Source organism: Diabrotica undecimpunctata, chromosome 9 (assembly GCF_040954645.1).
Source record: "Diabrotica undecimpunctata isolate CICGRU chromosome 9, icDiaUnde3, whole genome shotgun sequence".
In the NCBI taxonomy this organism is placed as follows: domain Eukaryota; kingdom Metazoa; phylum Arthropoda; class Insecta; order Coleoptera; family Chrysomelidae; genus Diabrotica; species Diabrotica undecimpunctata.
The window spans coordinates 108,669,153-108,685,642 of record NC_092811.1 but is presented as its reverse complement, the minus strand read 5'-3'; the positions used below and the strand labels follow the sequence as shown (position 1 = coordinate 108,685,642).

At 33.2% G+C, this 16,490-nt stretch overlaps 1 protein-coding gene across 1 annotated transcript in view; it reads right to left on the bottom strand.

Moving 5' to 3' along the window:
• Positions 1 to 16,490, bottom strand: part of LOC140451278 (uncharacterized) — an 862,244-nt gene that overhangs the window by 310,608 nt on the left and 535,146 nt on the right. The window contains 2 exon segments of the mRNA XM_072545021.1: positions 440 to 540; positions 8,933 to 9,355. Of these exon segments, the coding sequence (XP_072401122.1) occupies positions 440 to 540; positions 8,933 to 9,355 (524 nt within the window).

Genomic DNA, 16,490 nt, shown 5'->3' with positions numbered 1-16,490 from the left:
TGATTTATGAATGAATGAATACCTTGTATATCACAGGCAGCAAGCTGATCGGTCTATAATTTCTAATGTCTTCCTTGCTACCTTTCTTGTGAATGAAGATTATGTTGGCTGAATTCCACTTTTTTGGAATATGTCTCGATTTTAGGCAGTCTGTGTCTGCCTAAACAGACTGCCTAACACAGACTGCCTAAATATATATATATATATATATATATATATATATATATATATATATATATATATATATATACAAAAACATGAAGTAGTACGGTAAGATGAATAAATGAAGGGTAGATAAAAAACATTGACCTGGAGAAACGAAGTGTACAAAGCCATGTTAAAATTTAATATAACAGACAGAGACTTCAACAGCAGGCATAAATAGAAAATGTTGAGACAGGAAAGCAACGAAAATTAGACTATCTTTATATATACGTACCGTTATGAACATTGGAGCACGCGCTTGAGCAGGGTTCAGTTTTGGGTGATTTCCTGGAGTGCTTGGACAGCTAGGTGGTGTTTGAGCACCTGGTCTTCCACCTTTAAATGAAACAGTCATTGATTCGTAAACTTTTCAGATATATCAATTATGTCAAAAAGCATGTGCAAAAATATACAGTTACTTAAATTAAAATCAGATTGATATTTTTAGTAGTTGTATATATGAAAATACAGCTTAAAATACTGAATTATACCCTCGGGCATTTGTCGTATTATAACGCTATTATATTATTTTAAATTCTAAAACAAGTACCCGTTAAAAACAATAGTACGAATCACGTGAACCGTCTGTACAGGACTGTAAATATTACTCAACAAGGACTCTCTGATCACACGATTTGCTTATCTTAACTTGTCTTGAAAGTGAATATATTAGAGCATCGTTTACATTATTTCATCCTTGCTTCTCTATTTTACAAATGGAGCTTGGTTTCCACTTATTATTTTTTTTCTACGATCCTTACCTCTTGTTTCGCGGTATAATTTGCCATATTTTCTATACCAATAGTAACTGTTTGCTTTTTCACCCCTTGTAACATTTTTTCTTTTTTTTTTCTGAATATTCCTGAATATTACTGTGATGGAGATATTCTACCAAGCATGTGCGATTCTTAAAATTAAATTTAGTGGTGTGATGGCATGTTCTACAATTGATTCTTAAATGACTTGACAGTACCTTTTATGTTTAGTCAAACCAGAATTTACAATATAATGCTCTAATGTACACTGAACCACAGCTTTTTGCATTCCCCAGAATAGTTTAGTTTCTTGTTCTTAGCTGGTTTTTATTTGTTTCCATTTATTTTTATTACAAATGGAAGTCGGTGTTTGATTTTTCAATATCTATTTGTACTTTAGTACGATAAATGAGATTCTAGGTGGCTTTCCATGGAGACAAATATATCCTATATCATGTGTAAACACTTTTCTTTTTAATCAGTGTGAGGTAAGATTTTTGAAGGACATTTTTAGAAATATTCTGCAGATTGTTGATACGTCTTTAAATTTCTTTTGAGTTGCAGGTATTGTTTTTAATTTCATTTCTTATTGATACATTTTTATTGTTGCTAAATCAGGCAGACAGCTAAATATAAAATATACCTATCTATATGAAACTAAATAAGTGCGTTTGAATTTCCTTATTTTTTATATGTATATTTTTGCACAAAATTTAATACCAAAATAAAAACTTCTCTCAAATTGTTTTAAAAATTTCTTTTAAGAGAGGTATCAAAACATAAAATATCTAAAGCTTTCACAAACAAAAAGAACAGTAGAACTTTAAAGAATTTAAGAGAAACGAGATAATAGAAAAAGTAAAGCAGCTGATACTATATCATCCAAAAAGTGGCTATGTTAAAATTATTTAATGAATTTGAACACCTAGAAAAAAGTTTCGACATGAAAGGAAAATATTATGTTGATTTTAGTATTAACGTAGAATTAAAGTACCTAAATTATAATTTGTATAATATAAATTGGATGTTATTCCCTTTATTCAAATTTGATTTTGTTTCTTATATTCAGTAGCCTCTTTCTACAGTAGGATTACCTTTCTCATGATGTGTGCACTCATTTTCATTTTTTAAATTAAATGATTTGTTTCTTGTTACGTTTAAAGCAGTATAGGCAACATATTTGGATATATTTAAGTAGAACACTAGATCAAAGAGGGACTGCATATTTTACCCTAATTGTAACTCTCAAATTCATGTAAAATATTTAAAGATTTTTCTATATACTTCCTGTAATTGGCTGTATACTATGCATATAAAAAAAATTTTATTTAAAAAATTCCTTTATAAAAGGTATAATACTAAAACCCTATCGGGCTACATCACAGAACATTTTCGGAATAACTATTCCATCATCAGTGCTATCTGGATTTACATATTTGAAACCTAAATAAATGGGTAAAATCCCTTTAAGATAAATAATCGGTAGTTGACACTGTTAAGGAGCATTATAACATCAAATTTCAATTTTAGGTTTATTTATAGTAAAGGTTTAAAACGTAAGGTAAAAATACGAGTACTTTTTCATCTATTCGTCATCTAGTAACCCCCACCTATGTCTTAAGAGCTTCAAATATATGCGAAAAATTTTGCCGTGAAATCAATGATTTTTGCATAACCAGACTGGGCTAGTGGTGCACTCTTTTGTTGCCAGGAAACTGCACCAGTAGAAATACCCCTTTTCGGAAACACTCTTCACTATTATTACTGATGTCAAAATCACTGACATCATCTCCACTGCTACCTGATTCAATCCATTCCTCATCTTCTGAATCAGATGAACTGATATATTTTCTCGTTTTTATTTACCTTTTATTTTAATTTACTTTTTTCTTTATTGAGTTCTTTAATTTCCATTTTCTGTTCTCTTTTTTAATTCTTTCCTCAGGCCTAATTTTTTTTTGTTTCTCGTGTTCCAACTTTGTCTTTTCCTTTTTTTATGATATGCTTGCCACTGTTCTAAGGTAGCTACAAATGACACTTTTTCTTTCTTTTTGCTGTCATTAATTTTTACTTCCGGCTTTGGCCAAAATAATGCATTTTTAAATGGCGTTGAGATCACTTGTCCATCACTAACAAGTTTTTTCTTTACATTTTCAACATTCTGCATTGGGACAGGATCAGCATTTCTGTCAGAAAATATATGTTCTTCATCATGTACTCCAGTTAAGGGCATCATGTGATGAATCACGCGTTGTTCAAAATCACTGTCATTCTCAGCTTCCTTCTCTTTGTCTGTATTTTTCGCTGTGTACTCTACTCTTATGTCTTTTGAAAACTCTCCTTGATTAGCCGCATCTAATACTTGTCTATATTCATGATGTATAACCGTTTCCCCTTGTACGACTTCATTTATATGTTCTTTAGGTTCTTTTCTACGTGGATGAATTTTCTCTTAAATATTTGGAACACTCCCCTTGATTAGCTGCATTTAATAAACTTTGGTCTTGTCCATTATCGAGTTGTTCTTGAGGTTGTTTCATATTAATTTTTTTAGTTTTTTGTTATAATATATTGCTTAATATTTGAGTTCTGTGTTCAGTGCATTCCACGTGTCGGCTATTAGTACTACACGTGGACTGAATACGATGATTGAGAAGCTACACACAGAATCCCTAAAAAAGGACTGAAAATGAATTTCAGCAAAACTAAACTCATGTCAAACAAAAATGACAAACCTATGATAAACATCCAAGGGACAGAGATAGAACACGTAGATGAATATACATATCTGGGTCAAATTGTCAAGGTAAGCAAAGAAAATCAGACTACCGAAATAAGCACACGTGTAAAAATGGGATAGGCACTATGGGTAGCCTTCGAAAGACTCTCATACGTACTTAAATATAAAAATATACTCACTCAAAGACCATAAAACCAATGAAGACATTCGTAATAGAACAAAAGTAAAAGATGCTGTCGAACAGGCAGCTAAACTGAAATGGAAATGGCCTGGACATAACGAACGTCTTAAGGATGGCCGATGGAATAAAGAAATCGGAAATTGGCGGCCATATGAAGCCAAAAGAGCACGAGGAAGACCGCAAATGCGCTGGAGCGACGATATTAAAAGAACTGCAGGACCAATGTGGAAACGTCTTACAAACAACGGAGATGAATGACGAGAATTAGGAGAGGGCTATATTTGGCAATCCGAATAGAGAGAAGGGCTAAAAAAAAATTGAGTTCGAGTTTGAAGTTGTCAACTATTGATTGGGTGCCAACTACTGATTGTCTACCTTAAACGTAATTAGATTATTTTTGAACTAGAGTTGCTATCAACAAGTCCTCACCGACAATTCGTCTAAGGACTAGCAACCAGTGTCAACCTAGATGATAGAGTGTCATGGAAATTAGGGATCGGACAACGTCGCAAGACGTTTTAAAACCGATTGATATATATATATATATATATATATATATATATATATATATATATATATATATATATATATATATATATATATATATATATATATATATATATATACTAGCAACCAGTGATGTACGTTATGTGATGTAGCCCGATAGGGTTTTTATATTATTATACCTTTTATAAAGATTTTTTTTAAATAAACATTAAATTTAAAACTATTCTCTAGAACAAAAATAAACTCCTTATTAAAGTGAACTGTCTATACTAGGGCTGTATTTTTTGTATAGTTTCTATAGTAAAATGCGCACGCCACGAGATAGCGGTTAGCGGTTCGCAGTCACAGTAAACTGTTTCAATTTAATTAAAATCTATATAAAAAATAATAAATAAATAATAAAATTACTTTACAGAAACCATGTATGACGCTTGGCGTTAGTCTACAGTACTATACCACTTTTTTTAAATAATCCTTATCCTAATTTTTTATTACAATTAATTGTTGTTTTGATCCCAAATAAATATAACATTTAACTCAAACCTGCCACAAGAAAACAATTTCAGAACTTCTTCAAACGATGACATGTAAAATAAAATATGAAGACATAAATAACATTTTTTGTATATATTTAATTCTACGTCAATATCCGTTGTGTAAAAATAAATGCATATGATTGTAAAATATTAAATTGTTACATGATATATGAGGAAAAGACTTGTTAAGCGTTAAGAGCTACATTGTAAGAAATTAAAACAGTGATTTACGTTATTATGTTTTTAATACAGTTCTTTTTAAATTGACCAGTACAACACAACATAATCCACTTAAATTAAAAGTATTGGTGTTAAGGGAATGTATTTCGGATCAATTTTATTGACACTAATTAATGAATTACAAAGGCAATATACATTAGACTAACAAAACACCAGAAAATAGTAGAAGTAATAAAGAGAAATCCGGTAAAACATCCAGTGGTGATAAAACTTTAAGGGAGAATCTTAAGTTACTACTGTGCCAATAAAAAAAATAAACATTTAACACGTTCGCTGCCAGGTAGTGAGTTATCTTAGTACTCTTATGCGCCGTTGATCCGCTGTCACATAAACTTTTAGATTTGGTACGTTGTTTTTTTTCTTTAAGTTCCTTAAGTAAATGTAAAACATGTAGAGATAAAGTAATCCAAGATGATAAATATGAAATAATACAACACTTCGAAAAAATATATAAGTACCTAAATGAAACCTCTCGGATTACAGTTTCTACAAGTTTCAAGAATAAAAATGAGATCTGCAAGGTTAGGCTAGACAGATTTTATAAGGCTGGGCAAGTCCGTACACAAACAATTTATTTATTTATTTATTTTAACTCACCAACACATACACAAATTTTCCGTACAAAAAGACTCAATACAAAATTTATTTCGATCACTCTGTACAAATTTAACGAAAAGAAGAGGAGATCGAAAGATCAGCGAGAAGTTTTGCACTCGACATACAGGGTAATCTATTAGAGGGAGAGAAGAAGGGATATAGACATAAGCGATGAGTTCTTACGACCCTCTGGTCATTGATGATAGCTTCTTGCACTTCCTCAGCTATCCTCTGATTGTTGTCGATCACTTCTTCAGGACAGGTAATTACACACATTGCTATAGCTTTGTGCCCTCCAAATAAAATTTGGCAGGACCCTGGTCTACCTGGCCTTTCGGCATACGACCGTTACCTCCACTGCCCCTACGAGTCCGACACCAAAATGAAGGTGGCACGACGCATACGTATACGCGTACACATCGTGAAGCTCCACCTCCCCCGTAGTACCTGTGTTGCGATTACCTCACCCATCCGTTATCTCCTTCCACGGGCGGACAGGTGACGCAGGCAGAGGAATTTCCACTTCGCACGTAGACAGGCCGCCGTCGAGGATCTCTCCTCTACACTCTTAAATCTCCAGGCGGGTACGTGCCGGGACCCCGACACCACGATTGGTGGCGTAAGGCCAAAAGAGGTGTGTACGGGCCCAGCTCATTTAACCTCGCCTGGTTCTATTGGAATGAGAGTAGAGTGGTCCCCGAGAGTCTCGTCTCGGATACTAAGAATGTAGACCGGTGACCGTGACGCCTCAACGTTTCGAGTGCGTTTCTACAAACCCGACACCTCAAGCGACGGCTCTCCACCTCTCGATTCCTACCCATTAGTCGCCTCTTACGACAGGCAGGGCCTTCTTGCCTTGGCCGTATTCGTATCTCCGCGAGCCGAACGGAGACAGGTAAGGTGACAAAGAGACAGATGAGGCAGGTAAGGTGACAATTCTTCGACAGAGGAGAAGAGATCTAGAGATAGGCGACCAGTTCTTACGACCTTTTGGTTATTGTCAATCACTTCTTCGGGAAAGAAGAAGAGATCTAGCGATAAGCGACCACTTCTTACAACCCTCTGGTCATTGTAGATCACTTCTTGTATTTCTTGTACACCCCAAGGTCAGAATAGGCCATCGATACGTTCACATCGGAGACCCTGATGGACAGGTTACCAAAGTGGGTTTGAACCCCGTCTGCTCTACTACTCATAAGCTATATTCCAATATGTCAACAATCAGTTTGTAAAGTTGCTTGATGCTCTTGTTGAATAGAATAATAGCTTTAAGTATTTTATAATAGTTTAATAGAATTATATATTTTTTTAATTGTATCTATTTTTTAGATGTCTAAACGGAAGACAACTTTGCTCTCAAATCTCTCAAAGTTAGCTTCATAAAATAGTCCAGAATTTTGTGGAATTCTCTGACTAAGATAATTGAGATCCATTTAAAGCTGTTTAGAGCGATTATGTTTGTAGTTCAGAATCAGATTCGAGCTCCAAGGGATTTAAAAAGTATAGAAAACATACAAAAAATTTAACCGAGAAAAGCAAAATTAATCATTTAGAACTAGAACAGTACTCAGATCCGGAAATAAATGACAAAATCTCACAAAGTCTTTCTTCGTCGAATTGGGAACCCGTAGCATAAAAAAAATAGAAGATTTTACGTTCCAGTCAAAAGTAAACTCGGAAGTAGTGATATTTTTTTGATACCGTTGTTAACAGAGTTATCAGCACAATTTGTAATCACACAAAGATGTATGCAACCCAGAGCCTTATGAGTACAGATGCCAAACAAAGCTCGTTTGCATGAGTGTGTTCCATAACAAATACTGAAATCAGAATATTTTTTGGGATTAGTTGCGTCAACAGGTTTGGTAAAATAACCAAAAGTTGCCGACTACTGGAGCAGGGATGAAATTTTCAATATAAATTTCCGCTAATAATTCGTTGGCAGATCAATCTGATACATTGTATAAACTAAAATCCCTAATAGAAATGTTAACTGCTAATTTTAAGTCGATATAGGTTCCAAACGAATATTTATGCATTAATGAGAGACTCTTGCCATTTAGGGAAGAAAAAAAAACAAAAATATGGTGTGAAGTTGTGTTCTGGATATATCTGGGTATATCTTGGATATACATATAACTTAAAAATAATACAGGAATAGAAAATAATCAGAAGGTCACTCCAGAACATATTGTACTTTATCTTCTTGACGGATTGCTACATTAAGGAAGCACACTTATAACTGACCACTGGTACACAAGTTTGCAATTGGCAGAAAAAAATGCTGGACTCCAATATGAATTTAGTAGTAACAATTAGAAAGACACCAAGAGATTTACCAAAAGAAGTTATAGATACCAAGTTAACAGTTTTTCGTTAATTATTATTCTTTCATTTTCAGATAGTATTGCTTCTTCAAAAATGTATTCACTATATACATTAAATAGCAATGGAGACACTACATCCCTGCCTAACTCCTCTCCTGATTTCAATTTCTGAACTGGGTTTGTTATTGATTACAATTTGTGCTCTTTGATTCCAGTAAAAAGGTTTGGTATTATTCTTAAGTCCCTTTTATCTACGTTTTTTTTAGAATTTGGACTAATTTTTCATGTCTTACTTTGTCAAATGCTTTTTCAAAATCGACGTAACAAACATACACATCCACATTCATGTATTCACAGCAGTCTTTAGCGTTTAGCAAATTTACATAAAAAGTATTGGAGAATCGAAAAGTTGTGCTAAAATAACAATTCTGACAGTGGCGTAGAATTTGTGAGGGGTTAACCATTCACTTTTCCCTGTCGTACGCCTCTGGTAGTAGCCATAAACGTTTCTTTAACATAATTTAGTACGGACAATAGTTTTTAAGTACTGGGTACAAATAGTTTTTAGATTTTTGAAAAAAACACCATGTAACTCAGTAAGAAGCCACATTTTAGTTAATTGATTTGAGTTAAACCTTAATATTTTGATCCCAGGAATTTACAGTTAGAATATTGCTAATTATTAATGAAACACCCTGTATAATTTACTCTTTTTTGACTCGGAGGTGTATCTAGTTACGAATCCTGCACGGAACTGAACAAAATTTACTTCAACAACCGAAAAAATGTATGATATACAATACGATTATTAATTTCTTACAATGCATAACCACGACACCAAGTACCTGCAAAAGTATTGTTAAAAGCTGGAGACGTGCTAGGTAAACTAGGCGACAGAGATGCAGGACTACACGAAGAAGGCTCCCATCTCGAACCTGGTAGCAAATGATTCGGCCCTTTGGCGTCCCTCTCGTAATCGGACATCTCGCTCTCCGAAGTAGGCTCCCACTTTCCAGATTTGTTAGCCGACAGAAACTGTTTGGGTTTAAACTGAGGGGAGGGGTGGTGGTTAGTACTGGAGTTGGTTTTTTCGTGATAAACGGGCATCTCTATATCTTTAGTTCTTTTAGGCGGTTCGATGATGGTCTTCTTGGGAGTAGGAACAACTCCTCCTTGCTTACCTTCGCCGGGGAGGACAATGCCGAATTCGTAACCAAAATCGTATTTGAAGTAGATAAGGCCTGTGTCGGGGTCAACGTGCTTCGTTCCTGGATAAATATAGAATTATATTATCATGCAATAGTGGTCCTTTTACCAAACAAACTACTTACGACTTCCGATCATTATTATTCTCTGCTTTTTTGTTTGTTAAATAAATCGAAAAATGTTAAAAAAACATGCATGAATATATACAAACAATATCACATTTTTTATCCCTTGAAAATCGAGCTTAATTGCAAATTAAAAATCCAAAATTTGTACCATAAATCCTTACTGATATGTAAATAAAAAGTTTACTAATATACTACAAGCCCATGGGACATTTTTAGGGAGTTATTTGACCTAACATGAATCTATAAACAAATTTTATAATGTAATAACAACTTTAGAAACTATAGCACCAATTCTTATCGGTACTCAAAGCATGTGAGTTCAAATAAGGGTTGCGCCTTATATATATATATATATATATATATATATATATATATATATATATATATATATATATATATATATATATATATGTGTATATATATATATATATATATATATATATATATATATATATAGAGCGTCCATTATCCAAACTAATTGGGGGGCATAGTGTTCGGAAAACCGATTTGTTCGTATTGAACTATATTGATTATAGTTATACATATTTATCCACGAAAATGGAGTGAATGAAAGATCCACCAAGTGAATGAAAGCCATATTTATATACTTACATTTTATTTATATATTTAATTTATATTTAAATGGGAATAAGCCACAATTAAAGGTTAAAATACGTTTATTGACGTATCAATTTCCACTTCGGAAATCGTTCTCAAAATACAAACATTAGTAAATGACAAATAGGAATTAATTAATATTTAAATGGGAATAAGCCACAATTAAAGGTTAAAATACATTTATTGACGTTTCAATTTCCACTTCGGAAATCGTTCTCAAAGTATTTTGAGAACGATTTCCGAAGTGGAAATTGAAACGTCAATAAATGTATTTTAACCTTTAATTGTGGCTTATTCCCATTTAAATATTAATTAATTTAAAATGCCACAAGAAAATAGCTTCAGAACAATATGACAAATAGGAATTAAACACAAAAATGGGCAGTCTTTGCAACAACATATTTTTAGATACAATATTGAAGAAAATTGAAGATATTTTAAGCGTTAATTACTAACGCTTAAAAAAGTCTTCCATTTTCGTTTACGAGCGGCTAGGTCGCGTATTTTAAGGACAGTTAGATATTTTTTGATACTGGTCATTTTCAGCTAGTGTTTCAAACCAACGTAAGACCATATCTAAGCAAGTAGAAGCTTCTGAAGTACCAATTATGTTTTCATCTTCATTATCTGAACTTGCAGTTGATGAGGTGCTTGATGTGGTGTCAGTTTTATTATTCATTTGCTCTATAATATCTTGCATAATTAGGTACTCGGAATCATCATCGTCGAAATCCATCCATTGTTGAACTTCTTCTTTATCACACCCATCGCATTTGAGTTTTTTTAGCATATCTGTTATTTCAGAATTACCTTCCTGTCTTTTTTTGCATATTCTCTTTTTTCCAACTCAAAACTTTATTTCACGCTTTTTTCAAGTTCTGCTCTTGTACACTGTTTCATGCTGCTCCGATCATGTAGGACGCTTCCTTCAAATCAATGTCTCCATAATTTATTATCAGGCTTTCTTCTCCCTCCTTCTCTTTTCAAAAGTAACTTACGTAACAATTTTTTTCTATAAAACCGTTTGAAAGTTTCAATAACGCCTTGATCCATGGACTGTAATAATGAAGTCACATGAGGTGGAAGAAACATGACTTTTATAAAATCGTCTTTTTCATTTAAGATGTCACATGATGGATGAGTTGGGGCGTTATCAAGAAGCAATAATGTTTTCTCTCTTTTACCATTTTTGATTGATGGGCTTTAATGGAGGGTATAAAAGTTCCTATAAACCATTACATGAAAATTGTACTATTCATCCAAGCACTCTTTTGTGAAGTATAAACGATAGGCATCGCATTCATATTAAAGTGTTTAAAACAACGTGGTTTCTTGCTTTTACCAATGACAAGCATGGACAATCGGTTACTGCCAGTAGCATTAGCACAAGGGAAGGCAGTGATACGATCTTTGCTTATTTTAGTTCCAGGTGCTGGTAATTCACGCCTTGACGCAAGAGTTTTTCGTGGCAAAGCTTTCCAGTTGAGCCCAGTTTCATCTGCATTGTAAACGTTTTTGAGTGTGTATTTTCTTCCTTCAGTAATTCACTTAGTCTTATTTTGAATGACTCTGCTGCTGATGAATCATCAGATAGTTTTTCTTCTTGTATTTGAAGCTCACGAATGACATGTCTCGTCATCAATCGTTTTTACCAGCCTGTGCTTGCTTGAAAATTTGACAAACTTCCGCGTTTTTCATTGAATTGAACTGCTTTTTCACGCAGAATCGGACCAGAAAAAGGTTCTCCCTGGGATCTTTTTTGAGAAAACCACTTATATACAGCATAATCTAAATCCGCGTTTAAGGCAAGTTTAAAAATTATATTTGCCATTTATTGAAACGAATAAAATGAAATTTTATTTAATACTAAAAAATTAAATCGTTGCTTTTTAGCTTGCTAATGACCAATATATACGACGTATCTGCATTGCCTAATTTCCCCATTTATCATATTTTGTTACTAAATATCTACATGACACCATACAATTTCCTTTACTTATCTTTTCACCGCTTCTTCTTTACCATTTCGAACACACACCCCCTCTGACGTCAGGGGAGGCTTTCTTGTACATCTACACAGGCCCCAACGCCACCTAACCAACCCTGTCAGCAATTTATTTATTGCAACAATATTATTACAACAATATTGCGTATTTTCTACTTCTCACCCTTTTTTTCAACCCTATTACGATAGGGTGTACTTCTTTCATACTTATATTTCTTGTACATCACCCCCCCACATCCCCAGAGGCTACTTCTACGGCCTCAACGCTACATACCAGCCATCCAACTGGCCGCCATCTTTTATTTGAAATTCCCATATTTTCTCTACTTATGCGACAAATAAAATTTTAACAAAGAGTCTAATATTGAATGTAACTATTGTAATAAATGCAGTTAAATTACAAATATTTCACTCATATTTTGATCTAGGATAAAAAATGTGAAAATGCAAATAAATAATTACTATCAACTACTGTGGAAGAACGACAAGCAAATTTCTATTTAATTTTGTCTTCATCTTAATCTTGTCAATAAAAGATTTAATGCAAAACCCAAAAAAACTAGGAACTTTTATATTGACTTACTGTATACGATATTTAAATATTGTTTTAATGTCATGCTTCCAAGCCATAAGAAGAGTAGTGAATACGTAACAGCAAAGCATTCTTAAGAGTAGTCCCAACAATTAAAGAAACTTTTCAAGTTTAACCAATGATGCTCGTGCTATTTTAATAAGTGTCTTAATTTCTTTGGTTTGGTCTACATTTGATGTTATCCATGTTTCTAAGTATTTTTAAGTATCCACACTCTCAATTACAGTATCCTCAACAATCAATTGGATGCTTGCATCTGCTGATTTAGCCATGACCATGCATTTTGTTTTTTTTTTTTCAAATTGTTTTTTTTTTTTTTCAAATTCATCCTGAGTTCGTATTCATGACAGCATTCATTAAGTCGTTGCATTACGTTCTGTAAATCACTGTTGTTATCCGTCATTATTACTGTATCGTCTGCAAAACGCAAGTTATTCAAAACTTCTCCACTCATAGATATACCTTTTACTGAATCTAAGAGCGTTTCTTTAAATACCGCTTCACTGTAGATATATAAGAGTAGTGGTAACAGCACGTAACCCTGGCGGACTCCTCTCTGCATTTTGATATCTCGTGTGTTCTGGTTGTTGACTATTACCTTGGCAGTTTGTTTCTAATATAAATTAGATATACGAGTAATTTTCATATTAGGACTGTCAATATTTTTGCTTTTTAATATATTGTTGTACTTTTGAATGTCCATAAGCAATAAAAAAAACTGATATACAAATTTTATTACTTAAATAAAAATTAAAATTATTGATATTTCATAAAGACACGGGCATATAAATTTTCAAACATCCTGTATAAGACGAAATATGTATTTTAAGTTGTTCGAAGAATTGTTCATTAGGCCTCAGAGACAAGACTTTCAAATATTATCGATAAGAAATTTAAATAAGTCGGTCATTGTGGAATGGATTTACCGGAATAAAAGTGTATATAGAAAGTGTTGAACAATAGACCGGGATTTGCGGTGGTTTTCTCCCCGAAAGATTATATCGGTAAAAGTTTATTAACAAAAGACATTGAATTGAGAAACAGGTATCGTTTGTAGCTATTAGTAAGAAATATTTGTAAAGCAGATAGATTTAGTTAGAATAATTAAAGAAGGTTGTTTTCTGGAATTACCCGAATGACGTTTTATAGAGAGTTGTGTGGTAACGATATACGTCACAAGAGGTGGATGATTTTTATTGGTCAATTTTTGAATGCAAGGAGGTTGGTTTTGGCTATGAGATAGGAGAGAGAAAAAAAGGTTAGTTAGTCAGTTTTCGTCGTCCAAGAAGGAAGGAGCTTTGTGATTTGTGTTTGTTTGAAGTCCCGAAGACGTAATTTACCGGGTGTGTTTATTTGCGGTGTAAAAGCTGACCAGTGTGAGGAACGGGGTACAGAGAGATAGAAAACCAAAGGGCATAAGAATATTAATAGCAGACGAAGCCGGAAACATTTGGAGATACAAGAACAGATAGGAGAAAGGTGTACGTCATCTGGACCACAATAGGAGCAGAAGCAGAGAAAGGATTTTTTTGTTGTGGCGTGGCCATAGAATTGCAACGGCAGAGAAGGAAAGGTCAGTCAAATTTCATTAGAGCCGGAGTGTGATTTTCATTTATTAATTAAATAAATTGAATAAATAATAGAGACAGTTAATTTTGCGATCACTTAAAAAAAAAAAAAGGAATTATAAAAAGAGCTTAGTTATAACACATATTAAAAATCAATGTAAAATAACATTTGGGTCCATGATAGAAAACAACTTCTCATATATTTAAAGTTAGTATATTGCAAATATTACAGGATTGATTGTTATATAAAATTTCATTAAAATAAAGGACATCTCACATATAGTTCAGTTGAAATTCTATGTATTTTATTCAGGTCATATTACCTATCCCGATTAGGACGCCAATTGGAAAATATTTTGAATCCACGATCAAAGGTAAATCGTACAATTTAAATAGCCTGAGATTGTAATTAATTAATGCTGATTTATTGTGATTAATTGGAGATTAGTTCATTTAATAAATATAGACAGGATTTTTCCTAAGTAAGCAATATAATACAATTTAAATAGCATAACAAAATGGCCCCCAACGTGTAAAGCTTTGAAAAATATTTCTAGTTGGCAAATTTGAAAGGATAGGAGTAGACGAGCAGATATTTGAAAGTTTATATGCCGGGGATAAAGTGAAATATTATGTAAAAATTGAGGACATAAAGATTATATATTTTTTTTAAGATACAATTTACCATAATTGATTTATTCGTGATATTGACAATTTATAGGTTACCATAATTGATTTATTTGTGTGATATTTAAATTTGATAATTTTACCATACTTGAATGATTTGATTGATTTTGACATTTGATATTTTACCATTTGATTTATTTGTGGGATATTGAAATTTGATACTCGTACTCAAGAGTTATTACATTTGAACAGGAAAAGTCCCGTTTGTTGCAACAGACCAGTAGAATTTTATATTTGGCGGGGATATTATTGCACAAATTTCAAAGTTTCATATTTGGCGGGGATAAATAATCTAACGAACATGTCGACCACAAGGAGTCAAAGCAAAACGCAAGAAAGGAAAGAGGATAAGATAGAAGAGGAAACAATTATTGATGAAGGATCGGATAATGAAGGAAATGCTACAATAATGGAGGAAAGAAAAGAAACAGGGATGTTAGAAAAATTATTAGCTATGATGCAAATACAGACACAACAAATACAAGAATCGTCACAAAAAATGGATAAAAATCAACTGGAAACAAAACACATAATGGATGAATCACAACAAAGAACGGAACAAAAATTGGACAATTTGGAAGAAAACCAAAGAAAAATGGAACAAAAAATGGAAACGCGTATGGACAAATATGAAAACGAAATAAAAGTCTGTTTAGAAAGAAGTAGGGAAGAAACAGAGAGGAAAATAGAATTGCAGAGAGAAGAAATCGAAACTAAAATGAAGGATATTCAGAGTATGCAAAAAAGGGAATTAGAACAGATAGAAATAAAATTTGAAAATGCGCTACAAGAAGACCGGAAAGAAACGGAAAGGAGATTTAAACAAATTGCAGAGATGGAGATAAGAGGAGTAGAAAGAAAGGAAGTCATCGTACATAGCACAGAAGACGTAAAAGTACGATTTGGCGGGGATATAAGGAAAATACACCCAGTGCCTTTTATAAATAACCTAAAGGAAAAAGTCAAATACATAGGACCGTTTGCAACAGCAAAGGAAACCATCAGAAACCATCTCAAATAAGAGGCAAATCTTTGGTTTGTCAGCAAGGAAGAAGAATTGGACAATTGGCAAGATTTTGAGAGAAGATTCTTAAATTATTTCTGGGGAAAAATCCAGCAACTACAAGTAAATAAAGAGTTACAAAATGGAAAATACCATGAGAGGATGGGCGTATCAGAAAAGATGTACGCATTACAACTCTATAATAATGCAAAACATTTGCAATATAATTATTCATCAGAACAATTGGTAGAGTTGATATCGCGACATTTTGAAGATACCTTGGAAGACCACATAAATCTCCAAAATTACAAGGACATTGACAGCTTATGTCAATTTTTGCAAATGAGAGAATCACGTAGGCATGAAAGAAGAGAAAGAAGACCGCAAGAAAATTATAGACAAAGAGAAAACCAAGAATATAGAGATAGAGGTCAAAATTTTAGAAGAGATTATACAAGACGAGAATTCATACCTAGACGGGGATATGAAAATAGACCGAACGGAAGAGAGAATTATGAACCCAGAACCCAGAGATGGAATGAAAACAGAGATCGGGAAAATCAGAGTAGAAATAACCGCCCATACCAAGGAAACAG